This window comes from Dipodomys merriami, unplaced genomic scaffold (genome assembly GCF_024711535.1).
Source record: "Dipodomys merriami isolate MVZ:Mamm:240054 unplaced genomic scaffold, mDipMer1.0.p SCAF_48, whole genome shotgun sequence".
NCBI lineage: Eukaryota > Metazoa > Chordata > Mammalia > Rodentia > Heteromyidae > Dipodomys > Dipodomys merriami.
Genome location: NW_027206046.1, coordinates 4,816,761 through 4,840,183, shown reverse-complemented (window position 1 = coordinate 4,840,183; position 23,423 = coordinate 4,816,761). Strand labels below are relative to the sequence as shown.

The window sequence follows — 23,423 nt, the reverse complement described above, 5'->3', positions numbered from 1 at the left end:
ACTGTGAGTTAGATAGGAGGAATCTAAGTTAGATGAATCCAACTAAATGTGGGAACTACCTTTCACTCTCTATGCTGGGCAGCTTAAAGAAATTCTTCAGATCCCTGGGTACCAGAGCAGCTATCTGAGCTGGTGCTTGGGGGAAAGAACAGTAGAGACCTGAGATCTAAAACCATTATTTTTAAAAATTTTTAAGAAATTGAACCAGCCAGACCTAGTGGCTCACACCTATAATCCTAACTATATAGGAAGCTGAGCTCTGAGGATTGCAGTTCAAAGCAAACCCCTGGCCTGAAAGGCCATGAGACTCTTATCTTCAATTAACTACCAGAAAACCAGAAGTGGTGCTGTGGCTCAAAGTGGCAGAGCACTAGCCTTGAGCAAAAGAGCCTAAGGATGGCTCAGGCCCTGAGTTCAAGACCCATACCAACCATAAAACAAAAAGCATACAGAAAACTAAAAAAAGAAAAGCAAAAGAACCATGAGACCCCTCACATCAGCCAACATCCCACTGAGTCTCTCCACTGCATACTTTCACCCTTCTAAGGGCAGCTTTGAACTGGGGACTATGATTTCTATTTGGTGACTGATAGATGGATATACCCCTAGCTCCCATAAACACGTAGGGAGAGGGAAACCACAGATGTTGAAAACTAGCTATCATAGCTGGGGTCTTAGGGAGTAGCATTCTTTGTGATGAAGAGTTTCTTTTGGGGATGGCTTCTGCCACGGCCAATTCTGATGAACTTCTTAGGGATTCCTCAGATGGGCTTGGATGATTTGGGGGTGCGTAAGTGCAGAGGCAGTTGGCTGAAGGAATACATGTGGAAGGCCTGGCATCAGAGGCCCCTGGGTATCATAGAGGGCAGAGCATGAGAGGAGAGTGTAGAAGAACGTGAGAGGGAGGATTGAGAAGATAAAATGTGGCAGATGGGTAGGGCCACTTTCATGGAGGAGTTTGTGTGCTAGCCCTGAGGTCATGGGTATTTACCATTTTGATGAGTTCAATGGAATCCACCCATCCAAAGTGGGAGCCACAGCATCAGAGTCATATTTACCTGGCAAGATGTGTCCCAAAGGCATCATGGTGCCCACACACAGTACCTCGTGGTGTTGGAAGGGCTATGAAATATAGCCTGTTATTTGAGCCCAAGTAAGAAAAGCAAGCATAGTTATGTCATTTTGTCAGATGATGCAACTGGGTTCTGACCTCCCAGCCATGATGCTCAAGGTTGCTGTGGTTGCTGGTTGATTGACAGGAACCTTTGTCCCCATGGTACCGACAGGAAATGGAAAACATAGAAGATTATGATCAAGGTGTAAGTGGAACACAGCTCCAATTTAGAAGTCTGTCTTGCATCAGTCTTCCACTTTTAGGGTTGGAAATCAAGCAGAAGTGTCGGTACTGTCTGCCCAGCTTTAGCTACCTCTGGGCCAGGCCATCTAGGGCTCTGAAGCTTGTATGTGCAAGTCATCCATCAAAATCAGACTTGACAACAACTAGTCACTGCTGAGTCCTGAGACACTTACTAACTTAGGAATTATTTCACAACCTTACAAACAACCTTTGGTCCCCTGCAGCCCCCAGGGGATGCTCTGCTCTGCAGAAAGGAACTATGTGCAATGAGCCATATACAGAAGACCAGGCTGCTAGGTGACACGTCAAGAAGAGAGTCTTAGGCATGGTGCAAAAGGGTCACATTGACCTATTGGAGTTCATCCCTTGGCGTTGAGTAAGGAGCAGGGCAAACAGAGTTCCAGTGAATTCCGCACTGTGTCATCTTATCAGAACAAGAGAATTATACTAATGCCTTGGGCTCATCCAAACCCCCTCCTGGTGAATTCTCCTGTGTATTCCTTTCTGATGTGCTTATATTTATGTTAGATGCTGTTTGATATCTGGTATCCTAATTGATGGGATCTGGCTGTTTCTGGGTTGCTATGAATCCTTATCATTGACCTTAATTAATGACTACAGATGGCTCATGGCGAATATTATCTCCCTCCTGTTATGGGAGGTATACGTGATGTGTGGGGAGTTTTTTTCATTGTGAACTTCACTGTAATAAACATCTTTAGGCGTATATCTGGTTTTTCTATGCTTTGGAAATTATTTCCTTAGGCAAGTCTCCCAGAAGTGGAAATTAGTGGGTCAAATCATATGACATTTTAATTATTACCAGATTGTTCTCTCAAAAAGGTTCTGCCAAGATACAGAGCCACCGCAGTGGGCCAGAACAATACACCACCCTTACCTCTCCCATGACACTATATGACCTACCTAGTGGACATGACACACAGGGTAACCATGGCCTGTGGCTTCCCACGGTCCTGTCTGTGAAAAGCAGGCGAGCTGTGCTCTGCACCGTGACTTCTACATCTCAAGCTCCATAAGCCCAACCAGCTTATAAATGACAGGTGCTGCCCACTACCCCCAGGACAGGACAAAAATCAGAAGAGACCACACAAGTGTTCCCCTCTGTATCCCCATCTTAAAGTAACCACGGAGGGTGTCCCATCTGCTTTGACCTTATCCTAATGTATACTATGTACCTTGACATCTGTGACTTACTTATACTCTGTGTTTGGTGGGTTCCTCTGTAAGCCCTCCCCTCCCCCGCAAGTTCTTTGTAGCATGAAGCTGTAGAAGGAAGAATGGCTAAGGAGGTAGGTTACCAGTTTTGGCAAATAAAAGATAGGTTCTCGCCAGGCACTGGTGGCTCACGCCTGTAATCCTAGCTACTCAGGAGGCTGAGTTCTGAGGATCATGGTTCAAAGCCAGTCCAGGCAGGTAAGACCGTGAGACTCCTATCTCCAATAAACCACTAGAAAACCGGAAGTGGTGTTATAGCTCAAGTGGTAGAGCGCTTGCCTTGAGCTGAAGAGCTGAGGGACAGCACTCAGGCCCAGAGTTCAAGCCCCATGACCAACAACAACAAAAAAAAGATAGGTTCTCACCTATGTGGGCACAAAGAAGGTGTATCTGAAATTGTTATTAACCTGGATATGGTTTGCTCTGATCACCCTGTGAATTAGATGCCATCTTTAATGACTTATGAATGGCTCAAGGTTGCAGGTCACAAGAGCAAGAGCTGAGAGGCTGTGTTCACCACAAGCCCCAGTTTGCTTATCTCCCACGAGTTATTTGCAGTGCCTGAGGTCACTTGAAGGGCCCAGTCTGAAGTTTCCCAGGAGCCTAGGGCCCTGAACACAGAGTCCCCACAATAATTTCCATGTGGTCAGCCAGGTAGAGGGTGGAAACCTAGGCTTTATTAGCCTGGGGACCGAGAAGCACCTTGAAGACTCCTGAGGCTTCTGAGAAGAGGACGTGCTGAGCAGAGCTCATGACCCTCCTGTCAGAAGCTCTAACTGTGCATCTTTACTGGATGTTTTAGTGCCTGGGGAGATTTTTTTTTATTTTACCTTTTTTTGTTTTTGGCATGGGATAAGAAAGGGCAGAAAGATGGCCTGGAATAGGTACTTCTGTCATCTGGCCCTCAGGCCGTGAAGAGTCAGCCTGTAGACTCCGTGGATCTATGCAGGGAGTCTGAGGAAGCCTCTGACCTGATCCCAGATAAATGTGTCAGGCTTCATCTCCTGTCAGGAGATGCCCAGGCTGTCCAGGTTAGGAGTCACTGGCCCAAGGGCTGTCCAATACCTCTGCTTTAAGATGTCAATGTGCTTCTTTCTCTCTCCAGCAAGCCTCCTTCCATCCCGATGTCAGTGAGGAGGTACGGACCAGAGCCCTGCGCTATGGGACGGAATGCACCCTCGGCTACCTGGACCTTCTAGAGCATGTCTTGGTGGTGAGAAGGGGTCGAGGTGGGGAGGAGCTGTGGTTGCTCTCACTTGCCAGGGATGACCTGATTGCAGACTTTCCTTTCCTTAGGAATGCCTCCCCCTGCCCTTGGAGGTTTGTGGGGGCTTCTCTTAGGGGCCTCAGCCTGGACTGAGCAGGCAAGTTTGATCTTGATGCACACCAGGCAGGAATTACAGTCTGCGGAAGGTACAGTTGGAATCCAAGAGAGCTCAGTTCTCTCTGGCAGCAAAGAGGCAGGACCAGCATAGACAAGGATTGAGCAGAGGAGGGATGAAGCAATGGAGAGATGAAGCAATGGAGGGTCAGGGCCACCCTGCAAAGGATCAGGAGATCTCCTTCCAGAGATCCCAGAGCATCCTACAAGATAGGGAACTCAACCTCCATGACCACTTAGGAGGGACCACTGCCAGAAGCCTACTAGCCTCTCGAGATCTCCTCCATCCTTGAACAAATAGGATGGTCAAGTTGAAAGCGGCCCCTCCAGCCTGCTATACCCAGGAGGCTCAGTAGTTCTGGCTGGTGGGCTGCCTGTGTGGGAACCTTGCGTTCAGGCAGACTTCTTCCTAGGGTGGCCTGGCTCTCCATCAATCCTGAGGATCTTGCCACTGAGGACCAGGGAGTATGTACAGTGTATATCTATATATACTGTATATCAGTGTATATCTCCTGTTGAGTCCAGGAGTCAGGACTACTGTCCCGCTCCCCTGGCCCCAAAGAGAATTGATACCCCTTCCTAACATTGCTCTGTTCTTCCCAAACCTCAAACAAACAGAGCCAGCAGGCCGCCTTCACTCCTAACATCTACACATATTGTCACTCCTTTTGTGTGCCAGCCATGTGACCTGGGACTAAGTCCTAAGCAATTTTGTTATTTATTACCAGCCCCTTTAGTTCATTCTAGCATTGCCTGCTTCTGAAAAACTGTTCTCAAATGTTAATCTAAGGTCTCTTTGAAGGTTATTATATTCATCCGGGTAACTGCAGTCAGTGCCAAAGCAGCTGTTGGTTTAGTTGTTCATTGTTGGGGTTTTTCTTGTTAGGGGGTATAATGGGAGAAAGCCATTCTGGGTCATAAACTGGCTAATATGTGATGTGTGAATGGATATTGATATAAACTGCACAGATCAAGGAACAAACATCTCAGCCAGTCAACACTCATAGTCCAAGAGGTCCTGGGGCAAAAGGAACACACATCTCAGGTGTGCTGAGATGTAATGAGAGCCGGGGAACACGCTCACAGGAAATCCTGGGTAAAAGAATAAGGTCAGCCATTGTAACAATGAGATGTATAAGACACTACGTTGAAAAACGTACTTTACAATTTAGGCAAGGGGGTAGGGAGAAGTGTAGTTGTGGAGGTGGGAGGGAAGGGATGGTAGGGGAAAACAAAGGAGGAAGCAACAATGCTTGATAGGAAATGTACTCATTACCTTGCTCATGTAACTGTAACCCCTCTGTACAGTATTTTTACAATTAAAAAAAGTATTAAAAAAAAAAAAAGAATAAGGTCAGCAAGGCTTCCAGAGGTGTCTTTTTCTTTATGGAACATCCAGTTGTTACAGTCCTTATCTTGAGATACACATTTCAAGACACTCCACAGGTAACTCCAGAGTCTATATAATACAATGCATTTCCCTATACATATTTACCTGTGATTATATAATTTCAACTTAGACCCAGTAAGAGATTAGCAACAACAATGGTGGGAATTTTTTAAATAATCATAACAATATATTATAATAAAAAATGTGTGAATCAGGGCATCGTAGTGCACAACTGTAATCCCCATACTCAGGTGCTTGGAGAAGGAGTCTAGCAAGTTCAAAGCCAGCCTGGACAACAGACAGAGACTCTGTCTCAAAGTAATTATAACAGTAATAATAAGTAAAGCTTGTGAATTCTTCCTTTCTAGAATTTTCCATTTTGAACCATGGTTGTTCTCAGGTTAACTGAAACTGTGGAAAGTAAAATTGGAGTTAGGGGGAGCTAATGCCTTATTCCACGTCACAGAGAAACTCTAGAGCTATATACACTGGGGAGAGAGGAAGAAATGGTGAGTTTAGCCAGCCTGCGTTTTGAGTTCAGATCTTGGCTCTGCCACATTAAGTAGCCAAATGTTCAGTTGCCTTGGTACTAAAGAGGCCATGAATTCAGGATTAAATGAGCATACTGGCTGGTACATTTGCTGAGTATTTCCCTGAAATCTACTGCCTAGGAAGTGCTATGTGGGGCTAGATGGAACTCACAGCCTTACTGACCTCTCTATTTCTCAGGTGGAGCTCTCCCCTGTACCCTGTTTCTTCCTGTTTTCTTTCATGCTCTCATTTTCCTCTTGTTTATTTGGGAGAGGGAGAGGTACAAGGATATTCTTCTTTGCATTTTCCTGCTTGTTCCCTGGTCTTATGACTTAATCCCAGGCCCTGACCTGACTGTGTGTGTGGCATGGAACATTTATAAAGCATCTGTGTCCATGTTGGTCCATCACTGGGGCGAGGCGGGGGTGGGGTGGGGTGGGGTGACTTGTACTGCAGAACTAGAAGCAGCACTTTACCTACCAGTTCACCGTTTCTGCAAACTATCTAATGATGGCTTTGACGGGGTTAAAATTTACTTCTACTTGTAAAACTTTAATCTGTCCTGTTACCTGCCACTAAGGATGCTATTGACTTAATGGCAGAGTAAAAATAGAACCATCTCTTTCTGCCTTGTCTAAAGCTGGGGTACTTCAACTTAGAGCTGCTCTCTAGGGCCATCTGTACACCAAAGTGGTGTGAACTCCCTTTCACCCACCCTTTTCTCTCTGCCTCAAGGGCTCTTCTTCTGGAAGCAGAAATCTTGAATCATTCCACTCTGCTGGTTCAAGTGATTCTTCCCACTACACCTGTAACTTCTCTCCAGCTTTGATGAGACATCGCTACTATAGAATGCACACCACATGCTTCTAGTGTGCAATCTCAGTAGTGGCATGTACATATGTCTGTTTTAAAAAAATAGAAAAAAAGCACCATCACAATCAAAATAATGCATATGATTGTCACCCTTCAGAATTTCCAGGTGATCAGTGATTGTAAATACTTTGTATTACAATAGATTTGTTGGCATTTCCTAGACTTTTTTCTAAATGGAATCATACAGGACCTACTCCTCTTTGTCTGATTCTTTCTCCCAATATTTCCCATTCTGTCCATGTTGTCATATGGGTCATTCCCCTTGATTGCTAAGTAGCCCCCATTGTAGAGCTGTGCCATATTGTGTTAACCCACCCATCCATGGATGGGCATTTGGGTTTTAATTATTGGCACATAAAGCTTTGGAGAGCACTCATCTGTAAGTCTTTGTACCATATGAGTTGTTTTTTTTTTTTTTTTTTTTTTTTGGTGTAAACACCTACAAGTTGAATGTTTGTATCATGAAGGGTAAGTGTGTGCTTCACCTTTTAGGAAACTACCAAAATGTTTTCCATGGTGGTTGCCTACTTAGGTGTCTGTCAGCAATGAGTGTGAGTTCCATCCTCTACATCCTTGTGACCATTTATGGAGTCTGTTTTACTGCTTATAAGGCATTCTGGTAGGTGGGGAGTGGCTGGCAATTTTTTTTTTATGTGCTTATTGCCTTCTGTAGATCTCTGCTAAAACATGTATTAAGGTTTTCCCATGTGAGGCTTTTCTGTCTTATTATTGAACTTTTAGAATTCACTTTGTTTTCTAGATATACATTCTTTATTAGACACATGCTCTGAAAATAGTTCTACCAGGGTGTGGCTGGGTTTTTGTTCTTGTTTTGTTTTGTGCAGGTCCTGAGACTTGAACTCAAGGTCTAAGTGCTGTTCCTAAACTTTTTTTGCTCAAGGCTACCACTTGAGCCACATTTCCATTTCCAGCTTTTTTGGTAGCTAATTGGAGAGCCTCATGTATGTTCCTGCCTGGGCTAGCTTCAAACCACAATTCTCAGATCTCAACCTCCTGAGTAGCTAGGATTACAGGGATATGAATGTGTATTATAAAAGAAAGAAAACAACAATATTTCAGAGTAAGTCAGGGAGATGCAGATACAATTCGCATAAAAATGAAGATAAAATCAAAGCATCTTTGCTGGCCATGGTGGTGCATGCCGGTAATCAACGAGGAGATTGAGGCATTTTTTTATACCTCAGCTAGTAAGCCTCCAGGATACATGGACATTGAGTACCAAGGATGTCTGAATGTTTCTGCTTACACAAGCCATCAGATTATTTTCAAGATTGTGTTTTACTCCCTGTTAGTCTTGTGGTTTTGCCCAGTCCTGGCCCCAGATCTTGATCTTCCCACCTCAACTTTCCATATACCTGAGATTACAAGTGTGAGCCACCACTCCTGGCCTTCCTTAGTCTCGATGAATCAGAATCTGGAAATTCCATCATGAAACAAGGTCAAGAATTGTCAGGAAAAAAAACCCTTCACAACTAGGAGTAGATCACTCAGTTTAGAATCTAAGTCTAGGGTAAAAGGTACTGCGGAGACCTTATCTCATTTCTCAGCTCTTGTCCTGAAGGAATTTAAGAAGAAATCAAACAAGGAATGTAATCTTTGAACTAGGTCCAAAGAGGGTATACATGCATTCCTAGGAGAGTGTGTGGTCAAACTCTAGAAGTGATTTGTGTGTTCAATTAGTAATTGCCCACATAGGAATTTTGTCTGCAAGACCACCCGAACCACACATGGCTTCTGTTCCCACTTTTGCTTTGTCTCAAGTACCAGCTGGCCCTATGCCTAAGGCTTTTCCGGTTGCTCAGAGTGCCCTTAGACTTTGGGTACTTTGCACATGCATGCATTTGTTTTTTATATACAAATACAAGAATGCATTGAGGAGAAATAAGGACTTCATCTCCTTTGAGATCTTTTGGGAACTGACAGAAATGATCTAGAGACTTGGTTCATTAGTCAAGGAAGCCCAGTGAGAATGAAGTGTCCACCCCCATCCCCCCCACCCCCGCACCCCTACCTCCCATTCTGCCTGAAGTCACTTGGAAACAGAGAGACAATTTGGAAGCAGGATGCCTGATTCCAGATCCACCAGCACGTCCCCCAGTAGCAGTGAGCTTCCTGTCACAAATGGCTGCCTCACCTTTCTCATGTATCCGACTGGTTCTTCACCCATAGATTCTTCAGAAACCAACTCCAGAACTCAAGCATCAGCTGGCTGCTTTCTCCAAACGAGTCGCCGGTGCAGTCACAGAGCTCATCCAGGCAGCAGAAGCCATGAAAGGTGGGTCCGCTTTGCTCGTCATCTTGTAGGCTCATACTCTGAGGTAACACTAGTGACAGCAAACTGAGTAGAGTAACATCACAGCCCTCCGCCCCCTACTTACAGATACAACCAGGAGTGCAGTGAGGTACTTAAAAACAAATGGGAATAGAATTAGATTTTAAAGAGGCAACAAGTCGGGTGGAGAATGGTAAGAGTGCTTGCCTAGCATGCTTGAAGCCCTGGGTTCAATCCCTAAGTACCACATACACAGAAAAAGCCAGAAGTGGCAGTGTGGCTCAAGTGGTAGAGTGCCAGCCTTGAGCAAAAGAAGTTCAGGGACAGTGCTCAGGCCCTGAGCTCAAGCCCCAGGACTGGCAAATAAATAAACAAACAATAAATATAAAAAGGCAACAAGTAGTAATCCCAGCTGCATGGCAGATGGAAGTAGGAGAATCACAGGCCCAGGCAGGCCCAAGCAAAAGTGTGAGACACTGTCTGAAAAATAACTAAAGCAGAAAGGGCTGGGGGCCGAGCGTAAGAGGTTGAGTGCTTGCCAAGCATTAAAGCCCCCGTACCTCCAAGGTAAAAATAATAATAATCATAATACTTTTATTCAGCCTTTGTATTAAGTACTTCTACCTTAAGTGGTGTAATCCATCTATAATAACTCTTTAGTGGGGGTGGGGAAGGTCTCATCATTTGATTTCATCTACATTTTTATTCACCAAGGTATTCATTGTCCCTTAAATAACACCTTCAGGTTTAGAGAGAAGTACTGAGTACTCTGTGTACATACCAATACCAGGGCTTGAGCTCAGGGCCTCGTACTCTCCTTTCACTCAAGGCTGATGCTTTACCTCTTGAGCCACACCTCCACTTCTGCTTTATCCACTGGTTAATTGGAGATAAGACTCCCTCTCAGATTTATATTTTTCAAACTGGCTTCAGATAGCAGTCCTAGGATTAGCAGTCCTAGCTAGGATTACAGGTGTCAGCTGCCAGTACCAAGCTTGCCTAGCCTTTTTGCTTACAGAAGCCATTGACTCTCCAGGGAAAGGTTTTCTTACAGTCTGCCTTTCTTTGAGTTGACACATACATTCCTTGTATAGTCTCACAAGTGAATAGCAAATCACTGTGGCCTAGAGCCTCCTGAGGCTACCACTTCCCCCTTGTGAACTGTTAGAAAGCAATTAATGGTTCAGGACTTGATTTCTAAGATCTAGGTTTGTAAAGCTGCCATCGATGGCTTTTCTTAAGGCTGTGGATAAGCATACAACTTGTTTAGAAAAGCAGGTTAGCCAGTGGCTCACGCGTATAATCCTAGCTACTCAGGAGGCTGAGATCTGAGGATCACAGTTCAATTAATCTCCAATTAATCACAGAAAAAGCCAGAAGAGGCACTATGGTTCAAGTAGTAGAGTAGGCTAGCCTTGAGCAAAAGGATCCCAGAGTCCAAGCCCCAGGACCAACCAAAACAAAACAAAACAACACAGGTTAGTGGTCCTTTCCACCCCTGCATCCAGGTGGCCCTCATGAGAGGTAGAGACCAGGGGCCTCAGGACACCGCAGAATAGTAGGTTCACAGCCTTCAGATCTTGTGTGTAACTAAGCCAGTGCCCGCTTGTGTCTGTACCTAGCAAGAATGACCTTTTTTTTTCTTTCTTTCTTTCTTGACTGATTTTAGGAACAGAGTGGGTAGATCCAGAAGACCCAACAGTCATTGCAGAGACAGAATTACTGGGGGCTGCAGCATCCATTGAGGCTGCTGCTAAGAAGTTAGAACAACTGAAGCCAAGAGCAAAGCCAAAAGTGAGTGTTCATTGGCGGTGGTTTGTCTCTCAACAGCCAGTCTTCCAGTGGGTGGCTGGGTAATGGTGTGAGCCACGTTGCCCAGAGCCTGTCTCCTTCCCTGAGGTTAAACTGGAAAGCAGCAAACCCACTCTACCTGCCCAGCACCTTTTTACAGGGTATGGAAAAACCCTAGTGAGTGAGTGAGTGTTTTAAGTTTACTACCCAGGTCCAGAGGAAGAATCGGGGTATTTACAATCTTGATCTAGTTCCATCATATAAAGCAGGAAGATCATGAGTGTATCTTAAAAAGAAATAGCCATTTAAAAGCGATTCTTCTAGATTGGGCTATAAGAGAACACTCTCTAAATAAAAGGATAATGAACTAGGTGCCAGGGACCAAGCCTTGCCTTGGTAAGAGGCAATATAGCTTACCACCCTCACCCCCATAACTGTCTTTAACAAGATAATGGGAGAACCAGAACTTCTGATTCAAGGAAGTCCTTAATGGTACCTATAACTCACCTCTCTTTTCCAAGCCCTCAAATTGTTAGAAAATGAAATTTGGCTCTTTCTCTTCTAAAAGTGTTGGATCTTCAGTCTTAAGTGTGTGTGTGTGTGTGTGTGTGTGTGTGTGTGTGTGTGTGTGTGTGTGTGTAAGACTGAAGGATAGAGTCTCAGGCCAAAAATATGCCAAGTCACTTAAAAGCAGTATCTGAGCTGAGGTGTGTCCAACAAATCCAAGCATATTATGAATCTGTTAAGGCTGGGAACGTTCTTAGGTCCTTCATGTTTTCTGAACATCTCCTAATCACTCTAGACTTGGTAAAGACATTCACAATTTTTTTCATCAAAAAATGTAATGTGCATCGAGTATACTGATTCATGCAATGACTTAATCTCAATAAAGAAATTTAAAAAAAAGAAATAACCCCTTAAAAAATGAGGAATTAACCACTGACTAAGATTTAGAGGTTTGGTACTACATTTGTCCTTCCTTTTCCTTTCTGATTTATCACAAGTGTTCTCTTCAAACACATGGGAAGGGCTCTGTGTCTGCTAACTTCACTTCATTCTGCTGAAGAATTAGACACTTCACTGTGTCTAAGACCAACTGCCCCCTTTCCAGTCCTAGTATCTTACAGATTCCTCCCAAATTCATTCCTATCTGTCTCAGTTCTGGCTTCCTATCTGTTTAGTCATTTATTTAATTCATGATTCTTGATTTGAAAATCAGAATTACTGGAGTCCCTACCCCCTAAGATGGTTGTTAAAATAATTAAGTTAGATTGAGTAAGAACACCGTGCCTAACCTACAAAAAGACTTAGTAGCCAGGTGCCAGTGGCTCATGCCTGTAATTCTAGCTACTAAGGAGGCTAAGATCTGAGGACCATGTTCAAATTCAGCCAGGCAGAAAAGTCCATGAGATTCTTATTTCTAATTAACCACCAGAAATTCAGAAGTATCCCTGTGGCTCAAAGTGGTAGAGTGCTAGCCCTGAGCACAAAAGCTCAGGGACAGCATCAGGCCCTGAATGTAAGCCCCCACAACTAACAAAAAAAGGGGGGGACTAAGTAAATGGCAACTACTTTACTATTGTGGCTAGCATCAGCACTAAAAATAAGTTTTATCTTTTAGGAAAATGCCTGAAATAAAAATTATTCCCTTGGCTTCTACATCCATAGTGGCCACACTGATAAAATACAAGGAATGTGCCAGATCTTTTTTTTTTTTTTTTACTACTTTATGTGAATTAACTACTTTATGTGAATTCTTTCCAAAAGTCTGCAAGGAATCAGGCACCAAGAGATGAATTATACTGGGTACCAGTGGCACGTACCTATAATCCTAGCTACTCAGGAGGCTGAGCTCTGAGTATCATGGTTCAAAGCGAGTTAGGGCAAGAAAGTTCATGAGACTCCTATCTCCATTTAACTACCAAAAAGCCAGAAATGGTGCTGTGACTCAAAGTGGTAGATCATTAGCCTTAGGCATAAAATCTCAGAGCTTGCACCCAGGCCCTGAGTTCAAGCCCCAGGACCAGCAACAGAAAGAAAGAGGGGAGGAGGGAGGGGGGGAAGCAAGGAAGAAAGGAAGGAAGAAAGGAAGGAAGGAAGGAAGGAAGGAAGGAAGGAAGGAAGGAAGGAAGGAAGGAAGGAAGGAAGGAAGGAGAAAGAAAGATGCCAGGGTTAAACAACCATGGTATACTAAGAGGAATGGTGTGGGATCTGGGTGGAAGTTTCAGCCCATACCCCTCTCCACTTATCACTCTAGACCCTCAGTAGCTGTTGTGGCTTGCCCTTTGAACAGCCAATTCCACCTCTGGGTACCTGACCCAAGATGGAAATCCAAGAAGAAAAGTTGTATGTATGAGAGAGGGCTGTTTCTTCCACCTTCATTTGTTGGAATGAGAGGTTGAGCCCTTGAAGGAAGACCGTTAATCTCTCACAGCTATTAGGAGGAATGGTTGCTAGGATTGTGTCACTTGAAAAAGATGCTCATGGTATGATGTAAGGGGGGGCACTAATGATACAGACTTGTGTGCCCATGATTACAACTAGGAAAAAATTATATGGGACCCAGGCACCAGTGGCTCATGCCTGTAATCGTAGCTGCTCAGGAGGCTAAGATCTGAGGATTGTGATTCAAGCCCATCTGGAGCAAGAAAGTCCATAAGACACTTATCTCCAGTTAACCACCAAAAAGCTGGAAATGGAGTTGTGGCTCAAGTGGTAAAGTGCTACCCTTGAGCATAAAAGCTCAGGGACATCATCAAGCGCCAAGACTAGGGATTAGGGGGAACTACATGAGAAGGAGATGAATAGAGAACATATAAGAATGACGGTATCAGCTGGGTCCTGGTGGCTCATATCTATTCAGGAGGCTGAAATCTGAAAACTGTGGTGTGAAGCCAGCCCAGACAAGAAAGTCTTTGAGACTCTTATCTCCAATTAACTACTCAAAAAGCCAGAAGTGGAGCTATGGCTTGGTGGTAGAACACTAGTCTTGAGCAACACACACACACACACACACACACACACACGAGAAAGATGATATCATTGGGTTAATAATGTGTTAAAAACAAACAAACAAACAGTACTTTGTGCTGGGAAGTATAACTCCCAGAGCATTTGCCTGCCATATACAAGGTTTGGAGTTCCACCGCTGGTAACACAAAATTAAATTAAAATAAAAACAATGGCACCATAAGGTTAGTTCCGACTACTGCAGTAGTCTAGTGGGAACTCCTGCACTAGGCGAGGACCATTGCCTTTTGTGTTTAAAGTAAGGGTTTTTACATAAGAGCTGAGGAATCCTTCCTTTTTTGGATGGCTCCTACCTTCATATAGGAAGAGTACTTGGTACTTCTAGAACACCTTAGAGTGGTCTGACATCTTTCTCTGTCTGATGACCAAGAGGCTTCTGTCACTATCCACCCAAGGCGACTTTTTTGTGTCTGCCTGGGAGGGCCATCCACTCTGTAAAAAATGTCTGCAGGAAACATGACACCCTCCTTGCCTTTATAAAGTAATTCTCCCCTAGTTTAAAAAAACTAATCTGACACCAAAACCAAACAATATCTTGGAGTTAATTCTCTCCATCCCTTCCCATAAACTTAACAAAAATTCCTTAGGGTACCCTAAATAAACAGTTGCCATTGCATTCCTATCTCTGTAACTTTAACCCCTCTACACACACACACACACACACACACACACACACACACACACACACACACACACACACACACACACACACACACACACACACACACAGTGCCCACATGCATGTCCATGCATATGTCACCCTTTTACAACTGGGGAGCATTTGTCCTGCTTTGGGGAGTCATTTTGATCAAGGGTGATGATTTTGTTTAACCTACTCAGCTAACTACATCCTCGGGTTACCTGTTTTAAAAGGAGAACGGGTCCATGGTTTATGAAGATGATTGTGATACGTTCCCAGCCGTGGCCTGGAATCACTCAGACACAAAAGATGAACAAATGTTGAATCCCTTCCCTTGTTCACTTCAGAAGATGGCATAAGGGCAAAATGAGAATGTCAAGGGCATGGTGAAGTACTGACAGTATCGCCGATGGCATCGCTTCCACACCTGCAGACACACCTGAGCTCCACAGTGAGGCTGGGAGTTGCTGCACTGGTGACTACCCCCCCTGCAGCCATAACCTTCCGTACTGTGCCTATTCTCAAGCTCAGTCAAACCTGGATGCCTTTTCTGCAAGCCTCTGTGTGATATGTTTGATATATTAGGTTGTTATTTAATCCAACTATATATCAAACATATTCCTACAGTGTCTTGCCCTGTCTCCGGGGGTTCCTAACAAAGTTGATAAGGGAACAGGGAGGAATGTATGAAAAAAAAATTCACAAGTAGATTCAGAATACAGAGTGCTTGTCTCATTGTGTCTAACTCCACTTCTCATAACACTTGAGACCTATATCCATATACTAGATTATTGATACTTGGTGTTTTATTTTGATCCTGGTCTTCAATTTATAAGTCAGTGATTTGGAGGCTGGGAATGTAGCTCAGTGGTAGATTGCTTGTCTAGCATTAGCAAGGCCCTGGGTTCAATCCCTAGCACATGTGCACACAAATGCACACACACACACACACACACACACACACACACACACACACACACACACAAAGGAGTAATTTTAATCATTGAGTTTTCAGTAAGGAATCCAGGCACATATATCATCTGTAACTTTTCTTTCACAGTAACAAAATGAGTAAGCCAAATTGGCCACAGCAGCTCTATGCAAGCCTCAGTTCAGACTAAGTATATCTAATAAAGATCGGGTAATGTGAACTCTACTCTGTCTGCTGGGTTTCCTGTTAAAAGTAAACTTGTCAGCAGAGGATGGTAAATACTGAGAATAAGCCAACAGTCAAAAAGCAAGTCCATAGGCTTAACAAGCTGTGGCAGGAAGTTTGGAATCACTCTTTCTGGAGCAGATCAGGTTTCTTTGGTTGATTATGACCTCGGTCCCATGGATGAGCCTGTGAGACATGCAGAGGTTCACTCTGAGTGCTCTCACCAAAAGATTTTATGAGCATTACTTTCTGGAAACCTCATAGCTCAAGTATTGCCATAATGACTACTCCTGAGCAGACCCATAAGCTATATCCCTTGGCGGGGAGGAGGATAAGAAGGGTTTAATGAGGACCATCAAGAAAGCAACTCTGGGCAGGTGCTGATGGCTCATGCCTGTAATCCTAGCTACTCAGGAGGATGAAATCTGAGGATCACAGTTCAAAGCCAGCCCAGGCAGGAAATTCCATGAGACTCTTCTCTCCAATTAACCCCCAGAAAACTGGAAATGACACTGTGGCTCAAGTGGTAGAGCACTAGCCTTGAACTGAAGAATACAGGGACGGCGCCCAGGCCCAGAGTTCAAGCCCCACAACAAACAGAGAGAAAGAAAGAGAGAGAGAAAGAGAAAAAGGAAGGAAGGAAGGAAGGAAGGAAGGAAGGAAGGAAGGAAGGAAGGAAGGAAGGAAGGAAGGAAGGAAGGAAGGAAACTCTAGTGTCTCCAAAGTGCTCACAAGTCGATGTAACATGACAGGTCTCAGGCAGCAAAAGTAAGGATAGGATGACACAGGGAAGACATAGACAGGGCTGGAGTCCTGCTTTCCAGAGTGAAGCAACACCAGCCCCTGCAGTCTTGTCCACTGAGGTCTGGCAGCAGGTGTGTGTCAGCAGGTGTCCTGCAGAATGGATTGCGAGAGCCTGCCACAAGTGGCCACCTTCGCATGGTGAAAAGTACTGTAGCCTCAGTCTTGAGAGTCTACTTACAGTTGTCAACTAAAATGATAAATGGCCTTGGAAAAGCAACAGTAGGTGATTGTAGTTTTGAAAGGGCCTTCCACTGAACCCCTTTGCTTAAAGTGGTGCGATTTCCGCATTGCTTTTGGAAATTTTGCTCTTGGCAGTATTCCCTCGGTACTGATTAATATGGTGAAGGGAGCAGGACACCACGACTCATACCTTTATTCTAGCTACTCAGGAAGCTAAATACCTGGAGGGATAGCACTGTGAAGCCAGCCCAGGCAGAAAAATCTGCAACACTCCATCTCCAGTTAACTGGGAAAATGCCAGCCTGGAGGCATGGATCAAGCAAGGAGTAGAGTGCCAACTATAAGTGAGCATGAGTATGAGGCCCTGTTACCAAAAAAAAAAAAAAAAAAGTGTGGGAATAAGAAGAGACAACTTCAGCTGTCCTTTGCTGTAAAGAGGAGACGTTTCCTAGGTGGCTAAACCATGGGCTGTGAGCTCACTCATGTGTTATTCATTGGTCCCAGGCCCAATGATGTGTGGGAGTGCAAAGAATGGGACCAGATGACTATCAGCAGTGTAGCCAGTCCTCAGACATTCAGGGGCTTCCTGCAGAAGAGCCTTAGACTGTACCAAATTTATCACACTCAATCTTTGAAAGGATTTTTATTAGCCACGCTTCCTACGTAGACATTCAAGAACTAACAGGAAATAGGATCAGATGCGTTGCTCTTTGAGTGATGGAGCTGATTGTGAGGAAAATGGGACAGGGTACTTTCTGGCTTTCAATAAGGCAATCCCTACACGGAAGCACTCTCTGAGAAGGAGGCCAGGAATCAGGGCTGTGGCCCTGTGGTCATCTCCTGAAGGTGCCTTTGGCTTCTCTTTTGTGAATGTAATTGACAAAAAAAAAAAAAAGAGGGGGAAAAGAATAGAAGGAAATGCTCCCCTTTCTCCATTCTTTTTTTTTGGGGGGGGGGGGGTCCAGTCGTGGGGCCTGAACTCTGGGCCTGGGCGCTGTCCCTCAGCTCTTTTAGCTCAAGGCTAGCGCTCTACCACTTGAGCCACAGCGCCACTTCCGGCTTTTATCTTTTTGCTTATGTGGTGCTGGGGAATCGAACCCAGGGCCTCATGCATGCAAGGCAAGCACTCTACCACTGAGCCACCTCCCCAGCCCCACCTTTCTCCATTCTTGATGGCCCAGGGAGCCATCAAGGAGAATGGCACATCTGTAAAAAGGAAGCAGAAGGAGGTTGAGCTCCTCTGGGAAGGTATAGATCCTGATTATTTCAGTCAGTGCCTTCGAAACAATTTACTATGAACCTGGGCACTAGTGGTTCACATACTTATAATGCTAACTACTCAGGAGGCTGAGATCTGAGGATCCCAGTTCAAAGCCAACCTGGGCAGGAAAACCCCATGAGACTCTTAATTTCCCATTAACCAGCAAAAAGCCAGAAATGCAGCTGTAGGCTTAAAGTGATAGAGTGAAAAAGCTAAGGAACAGTACTCAGGTCCTGAGTTCAAGCCCTAGTACTGCCACACATACATATATACACACACACACACACAAATCACTATGGAACAGAAGCCTGTGTCACCTGAAGACCAGAGAAATTGCTGGGCTGGTATCACAAAAGGGTATGAAGCCCCCCCAAAATCACCTATCAGACAATGCAGAGCAGAGGCCAGTGGCCAGGTGGTCCAAAACCTGGCCTGGGACTGAAGGGAGAAGCTGCAAACAGTTCCCCCCATTTTGTATCTTATTGGTCACTTTATCCTTGATGTCATGCTTTTATTTTTTGTAATTTGTAATTAAATTATAACCAGAAGGGGCAAGTAGAATGCTCACTACTACCAAGAATATAATACAAAATATAAGTCGGCCAGAGAAAATGGCCTTTACAAAAGCAGTCTTTAAAGCTATCAAAACTATGTACTAGTAGAAATAATAATGCAAATAATTGCTAACCATTCATGAGTATCTACTGTACATCACCCCAGGCTTTCTGTGTATGACTCAGTACTAAAACCAACCCTGTCCGAGAATACCGTGGGAATGGAGAATGAATCACTGCCAAAGTTATGTTCTCAGAATTCCCAAAAGGCCAAAACACAAAATAAAAATGAAGATATGTGTTCCTTTTTCCTCTTCCTTTGCCCCCTCCTCCTCATTGCCCAGCGACATCCTACACCTTCACCTCCCTTCTCCAGATTCCACTCTGCTAGCTGGTAGGCCCTGGAGCTCATGGGAAACTGAGGGCAGGGTGCTTGGGCCTTTCACCAAACCCACTGGGCTTGGGGAAATGCATTGTCTCTTAGGCTATAAGATAACTGGTCCCAGGAAACATGTGCTATGTTTTCAGCATGAGAGATGGGCAGGGTGGGTACTTTGTCCTAAGGATAACCCTGGCAGGAGAAAGAGAGAGCCCAGCAGACAGGGAATATGGTACAACCTGGGACTAGACTACAGGCTGACCATCCATTCCTCGTGCCTGCCATCATCCCATCTTCTTTCCTAAGCCTTTCTTTCTAGGGGGCTGGGAGCAGAAACTGGTATTCCTAGTCAGAATACCAGAGCTCCTAAAGTTAAATCTCTGTGCTTTGTCATGAAAGCCCAGAAATAGCATGGCAAGAAAAATAGGAATCCATCAAAGAACATTCTAACAGTTGTAATGCCAGAAAAGTCTCTGGGTGTCAAAAATATTCCCAAATGACATATTTATTTTAAGCATGTGTTTTACCAAAAGAGAAAAAAAAAAACCCAGGGCAGCGGAAGGTGTAGGATGAGCCCTTCAAATCAGCTGTGAAATAAAATTGGTCTTTTAGATTTATAAGTACTAAACTTTGATGATTAATTTTAAGAAAATTCCACTTTTGTAAAGCTTCAAATTTGGGGAACTGGGAATCTGATGATGGGTATTGTATGCTGCAGAGTGTGCCTAGGCTCGAGCCCATGGTTTAGCCAAAGTCGCCCCAGATGAGAAATGAGCCCCGAAAATATGGAGCTTTATTTGTCCTGCTTTTGCAGAATGAATTTCCAGAAAAGTTCTGGACTGCAGGTCATTGAATGTGTATATGTATCATAAATATATTAGAGAGATGGATGGATGGATGGGTAGATAGATAGGTATAGATAGATAGATAGATAGATAGATAGATAGATAGATAGATAGATAGATAGATAGATAGATAGATTTAAGAGCTTAATATAATTTATTTGGAGCCTATACGTAGCAGTGCCTTTTATGTCAATGTCTTAGATGAGTCATTTTCATATTTCAGGAAGCATATTCTATACTCTTCCATGAATTCAATGGAGTTGAATCCATTTCTGTCCTGAATAGTTTTTGAGTAAGAATTTTCTCAAAAATAAGAAGACTAGGGGGCTGGGAAGGTGGCTCAGTGGTAGAGTGCTTGCCTTGCATGCATGAGGCCCTGGGTTCGATTCCTCAGCACCATATAAGCAAAAAGAAAAAAGCCAGAAGTGGCGCTGTGGCTCAAGTGGTAGAGTGCTAGCTGAAGAGCTGAGGGACAGTGCCCAGGCCCAGAGGTCAGGCCCCATGACCCGAACCAAAAAAGAAAGAAAGAAAGAAAGAAAGAAAGAAAGAAAGAAAGAAAGAAAGAAAGAAAGAAAGGAAGAAAGAAAGAAAGAAAGAAACAAGACTATATCCATTCTGTCTTACGACTTAGAAAATGCCGCTGTCTTCTCCACTAGATAGACAGAATAACTTTGTTTTGATAACCTGAGTAGTAATAATAAAATGAGAAAGGCATGTCTCATGGTTCAAGATATGGCCATTAAAAATAGGTATCCGATCCAAGCACCCCCTGGTTCACACCTATAACTCTAGCTACTCAGGAGGCTGAGATCTAAGGATCTTCAAGTCTGAAAGACTCCAGCTCTAAAATGACTAACAGAAAACCTGGCTGGAGGTATGACTCAGTGGTAGAATGCAAACCACATACAAGAAAGCCAAGCAAGTGTGAGGCTATGAGTTCAAACCTCAGTGCTATCCGACCACCACCACCACCACCCTGCCCCCGCCCCTGGCGGGAAGGATCAGGAATCTGGAAATCGTTGTCTCTATCCTATCTAGTGTTCCATACAGCCCCATTACAGAGCTGATTTTGAACCTCTGGTATGAGGTCATCTGTCATGGGTGCCATAAAGAGTGGCCCGGCCTTGTGAAAACTCATTATTTTGAAACAGAGATTGGAAGGATCATAATTTGGGGTGAGCTTAAGTGCAAAACAAACAAACAAAAAAACCCTCTATCTCAAATGATAACTGGGCAGAGTTGTTCATATATGTCATCCTTGCTACATGAAAAAACCTAGGCTTCAGACCCTATCTCAAAAACTAACCAATTCCAAAAGGGAGGCATAACTTAAGTGGTAGAGCTCCTGCCTAGCAAGCATGAGGCCCTGAGTTCAAACCCCAGTACTACTAAAAATAACAATAAGGGGCTGGGAAGGTGGCTCAGTGGTAGAGCGCTTGCCTTGCATACCTGAGGCCCTGGGTTCGATTTCTCAGCACCACATAAGAAAAGAAAAAAAAAAGCCAATAGTGGCGCTGTAGCTCAAGTGGTAGAGCACTAGCCTTGAGCTGAAGAGCTGAGGGACAGCGCCCAGGCCCAGAGTTCAGGCCCCACGTCCAGACCCCCCCCCAAAAAATAATAATAATAACAACAATAATGATGATGAGTGAATAAAACAAAACAGTAAATTAAATGCAACATCTCTTTTACTACACACACAAAGAAAATTTTGTTGTACCCTACTATCATCTCTTACAGTATCTGTAAGGTACCCGCACATCTTAAGCATTCTGTGAGCTATTACTTTGATTTGGCTTCTTTCTTTCTTTTTTTTTTTTTTTTTTTGTTAGTCATGGGTCTTGAACTCTGGGCCTGAGTGTTGGCCTTCAGCTCTTCAGCTCAAGGCTAGCACTCTACTACTTGAGCCACAGTGCCACTTCCGGTTTTCTGGTGGTTTATTGGAGATAAGAGTTTCATGGCCTTTCCTGCCCGGGCTGGCTTTGAACCTCAATCCTCAGATCTCAGCCTCCTGAGTAACTAGGATTACAGGCATGGGCCACCGGTGCCCAGCTGATTTGGCTTATTTCTTATTGACATTTATTGAGTTTCTGCCTCTTTAAAGATTCTGGTAAGGGGGCAGGAAATAGTTCATCCTAGAATTTCCTGATTGAAAATATAGAATCTCATTGCTACCAGCTTTTCCCTTCTAGGGTGAGGGAAGGGAGTAGAAGACCAAGAAGCCTCCTGACAACTTAGGTTTTTCTACCCTAGGTGTAACTTAGTGATTTAAAAAAAAAAAAAAAAAAGCCATAGGCAAATGAAGAGCCGGGTGACTGCACAGTAAGTAATTGGGCAGAAAGAACCCTTTGTGAATATGAATTGCACATAATATGGTTTTCTTTTGGTTGTAGCAAGCAGATGAGACCTTGGATTTTGAAGAACAGATCTTAGAAGCTGCTAAATCCATTGCTGCTGCCACAAGTGCCCTAGTCAAGTCAGCCTCAGCAGCCCAGAGGGAGCTGGTAGCCCAAGGCAAGGTGGGTAAACCTGGCTGGTCAGGAGGGAGAGCATCCATGGGGGAGAGAGACACCCAAGGAAAGAAAAGAAAGCTTCAGCTTAAAGAAGAGATTGCATGCTGGGTATTCTGCTTTCCTCCCTCCCAGATTGCCTGCCACCGAAAAACTCTGCTTACCCTTCGACAGCTAGATGCAAGGACTGGTTTTTGGCTTCACAACTGCTTCTTGTTACGGAAAATAACCAGGGCCTGGAGGAGGCCCTTCCAGTTTCACTGTACACTAGGCTATTTAGAGATGCACAGTGTCCCCGCTTCCTGGGGAATAACATAGTAAGCACCCTAGACCAGGTGCTTTCAAATCCTGCTTTGCAACTGCAGATGGCTCCACTTGGCTTAAGACTGTTCAACTGAATGCTGGCCAACTCTGCAGCTAGCACTTTCCATAGCTGTTGTTCTAAAGGCCGGTCTACTTTCTCGCCAGTCACCATGCTGTCTGCATTACAACAGACGCATCTTTGTTGTTGTATGCTCAGCAGGGTGCTGATCTTACCACACAGACTTCAAATGCCTCATTGAATGGGACATCCAGCCTCAGGACTTCAGTTTACTTCAACGTGAACAGAGCTTGTCTGTGTGCTAGACATTATTCCTATACACTAGGGAATACTCCTGCTTGAGCTTGACCGATCTCCTATCCTCCAAGAAACTTTGATGTTCAAACATTTGAACAGTTGGTGAAGGAGGGCCCGTTGATCTCAGGTAGACTGTAGGATTCTATGCAGGACCTTAGGGTTTGATCTGACACTGAGCAGGTCCCTGTGATTGCTGACAGATTCCTCAACCTTGTTTTCAAATTGAGATGCTCCTCAGTACCTTTTGAGCATCTCCATGCATGAAAAGGTTATTTCCTGTTACACCCTTTAGATCTGGATAGAAAAATCTCTTATTACTGCCATATTTTGTAAGTAAGATTAGATCCTTCTTCCTTCCAGCCTCCTCTCTCCTCACACCTAACAGAATAATCTGGAATTTCCTAAGACAAGAGCCCACCCTCTATTTTACAGGGAGAAATGTACTACCCTGTTGAAATGTCTGCCAGAAACTCAGAGCATGGCTTGAAGAATCAGGAATCAGGAGTAATTCGAGTTTCTATTGGCCCTTGAAAGAGGCCTTGGTGGCTTCCATGTTTCACATGGGGGAAAGGTCAGCAGAAGACATAAGTGTATAA

General features: G+C 44.2%; 1 protein-coding gene across 4 annotated transcripts in view; it reads left to right on the top strand.

The window, feature by feature from the left end:
- The window catches only part of Tln2 (talin 2), a 340,789-nt gene that overhangs the window by 311,124 nt on the left and 6,242 nt on the right, over positions 1–23,423 (top strand). For all 4 annotated transcript variants that reach the window (XM_069995254.1, XM_069995253.1, XM_069995252.1 and 1 more), the window contains 4 exons: positions 3,699–3,806; positions 8,959–9,064; positions 10,731–10,855; positions 22,092–22,217. In XM_069995254.1, the coding sequence (XP_069851355.1) occupies positions 3,699–3,806; positions 8,959–9,064; positions 10,731–10,855; positions 22,092–22,217 (465 nt within the window). The remainder of the gene's footprint in view (positions 1–3,698; positions 3,807–8,958; positions 9,065–10,730; positions 10,856–22,091; positions 22,218–23,423) is intronic.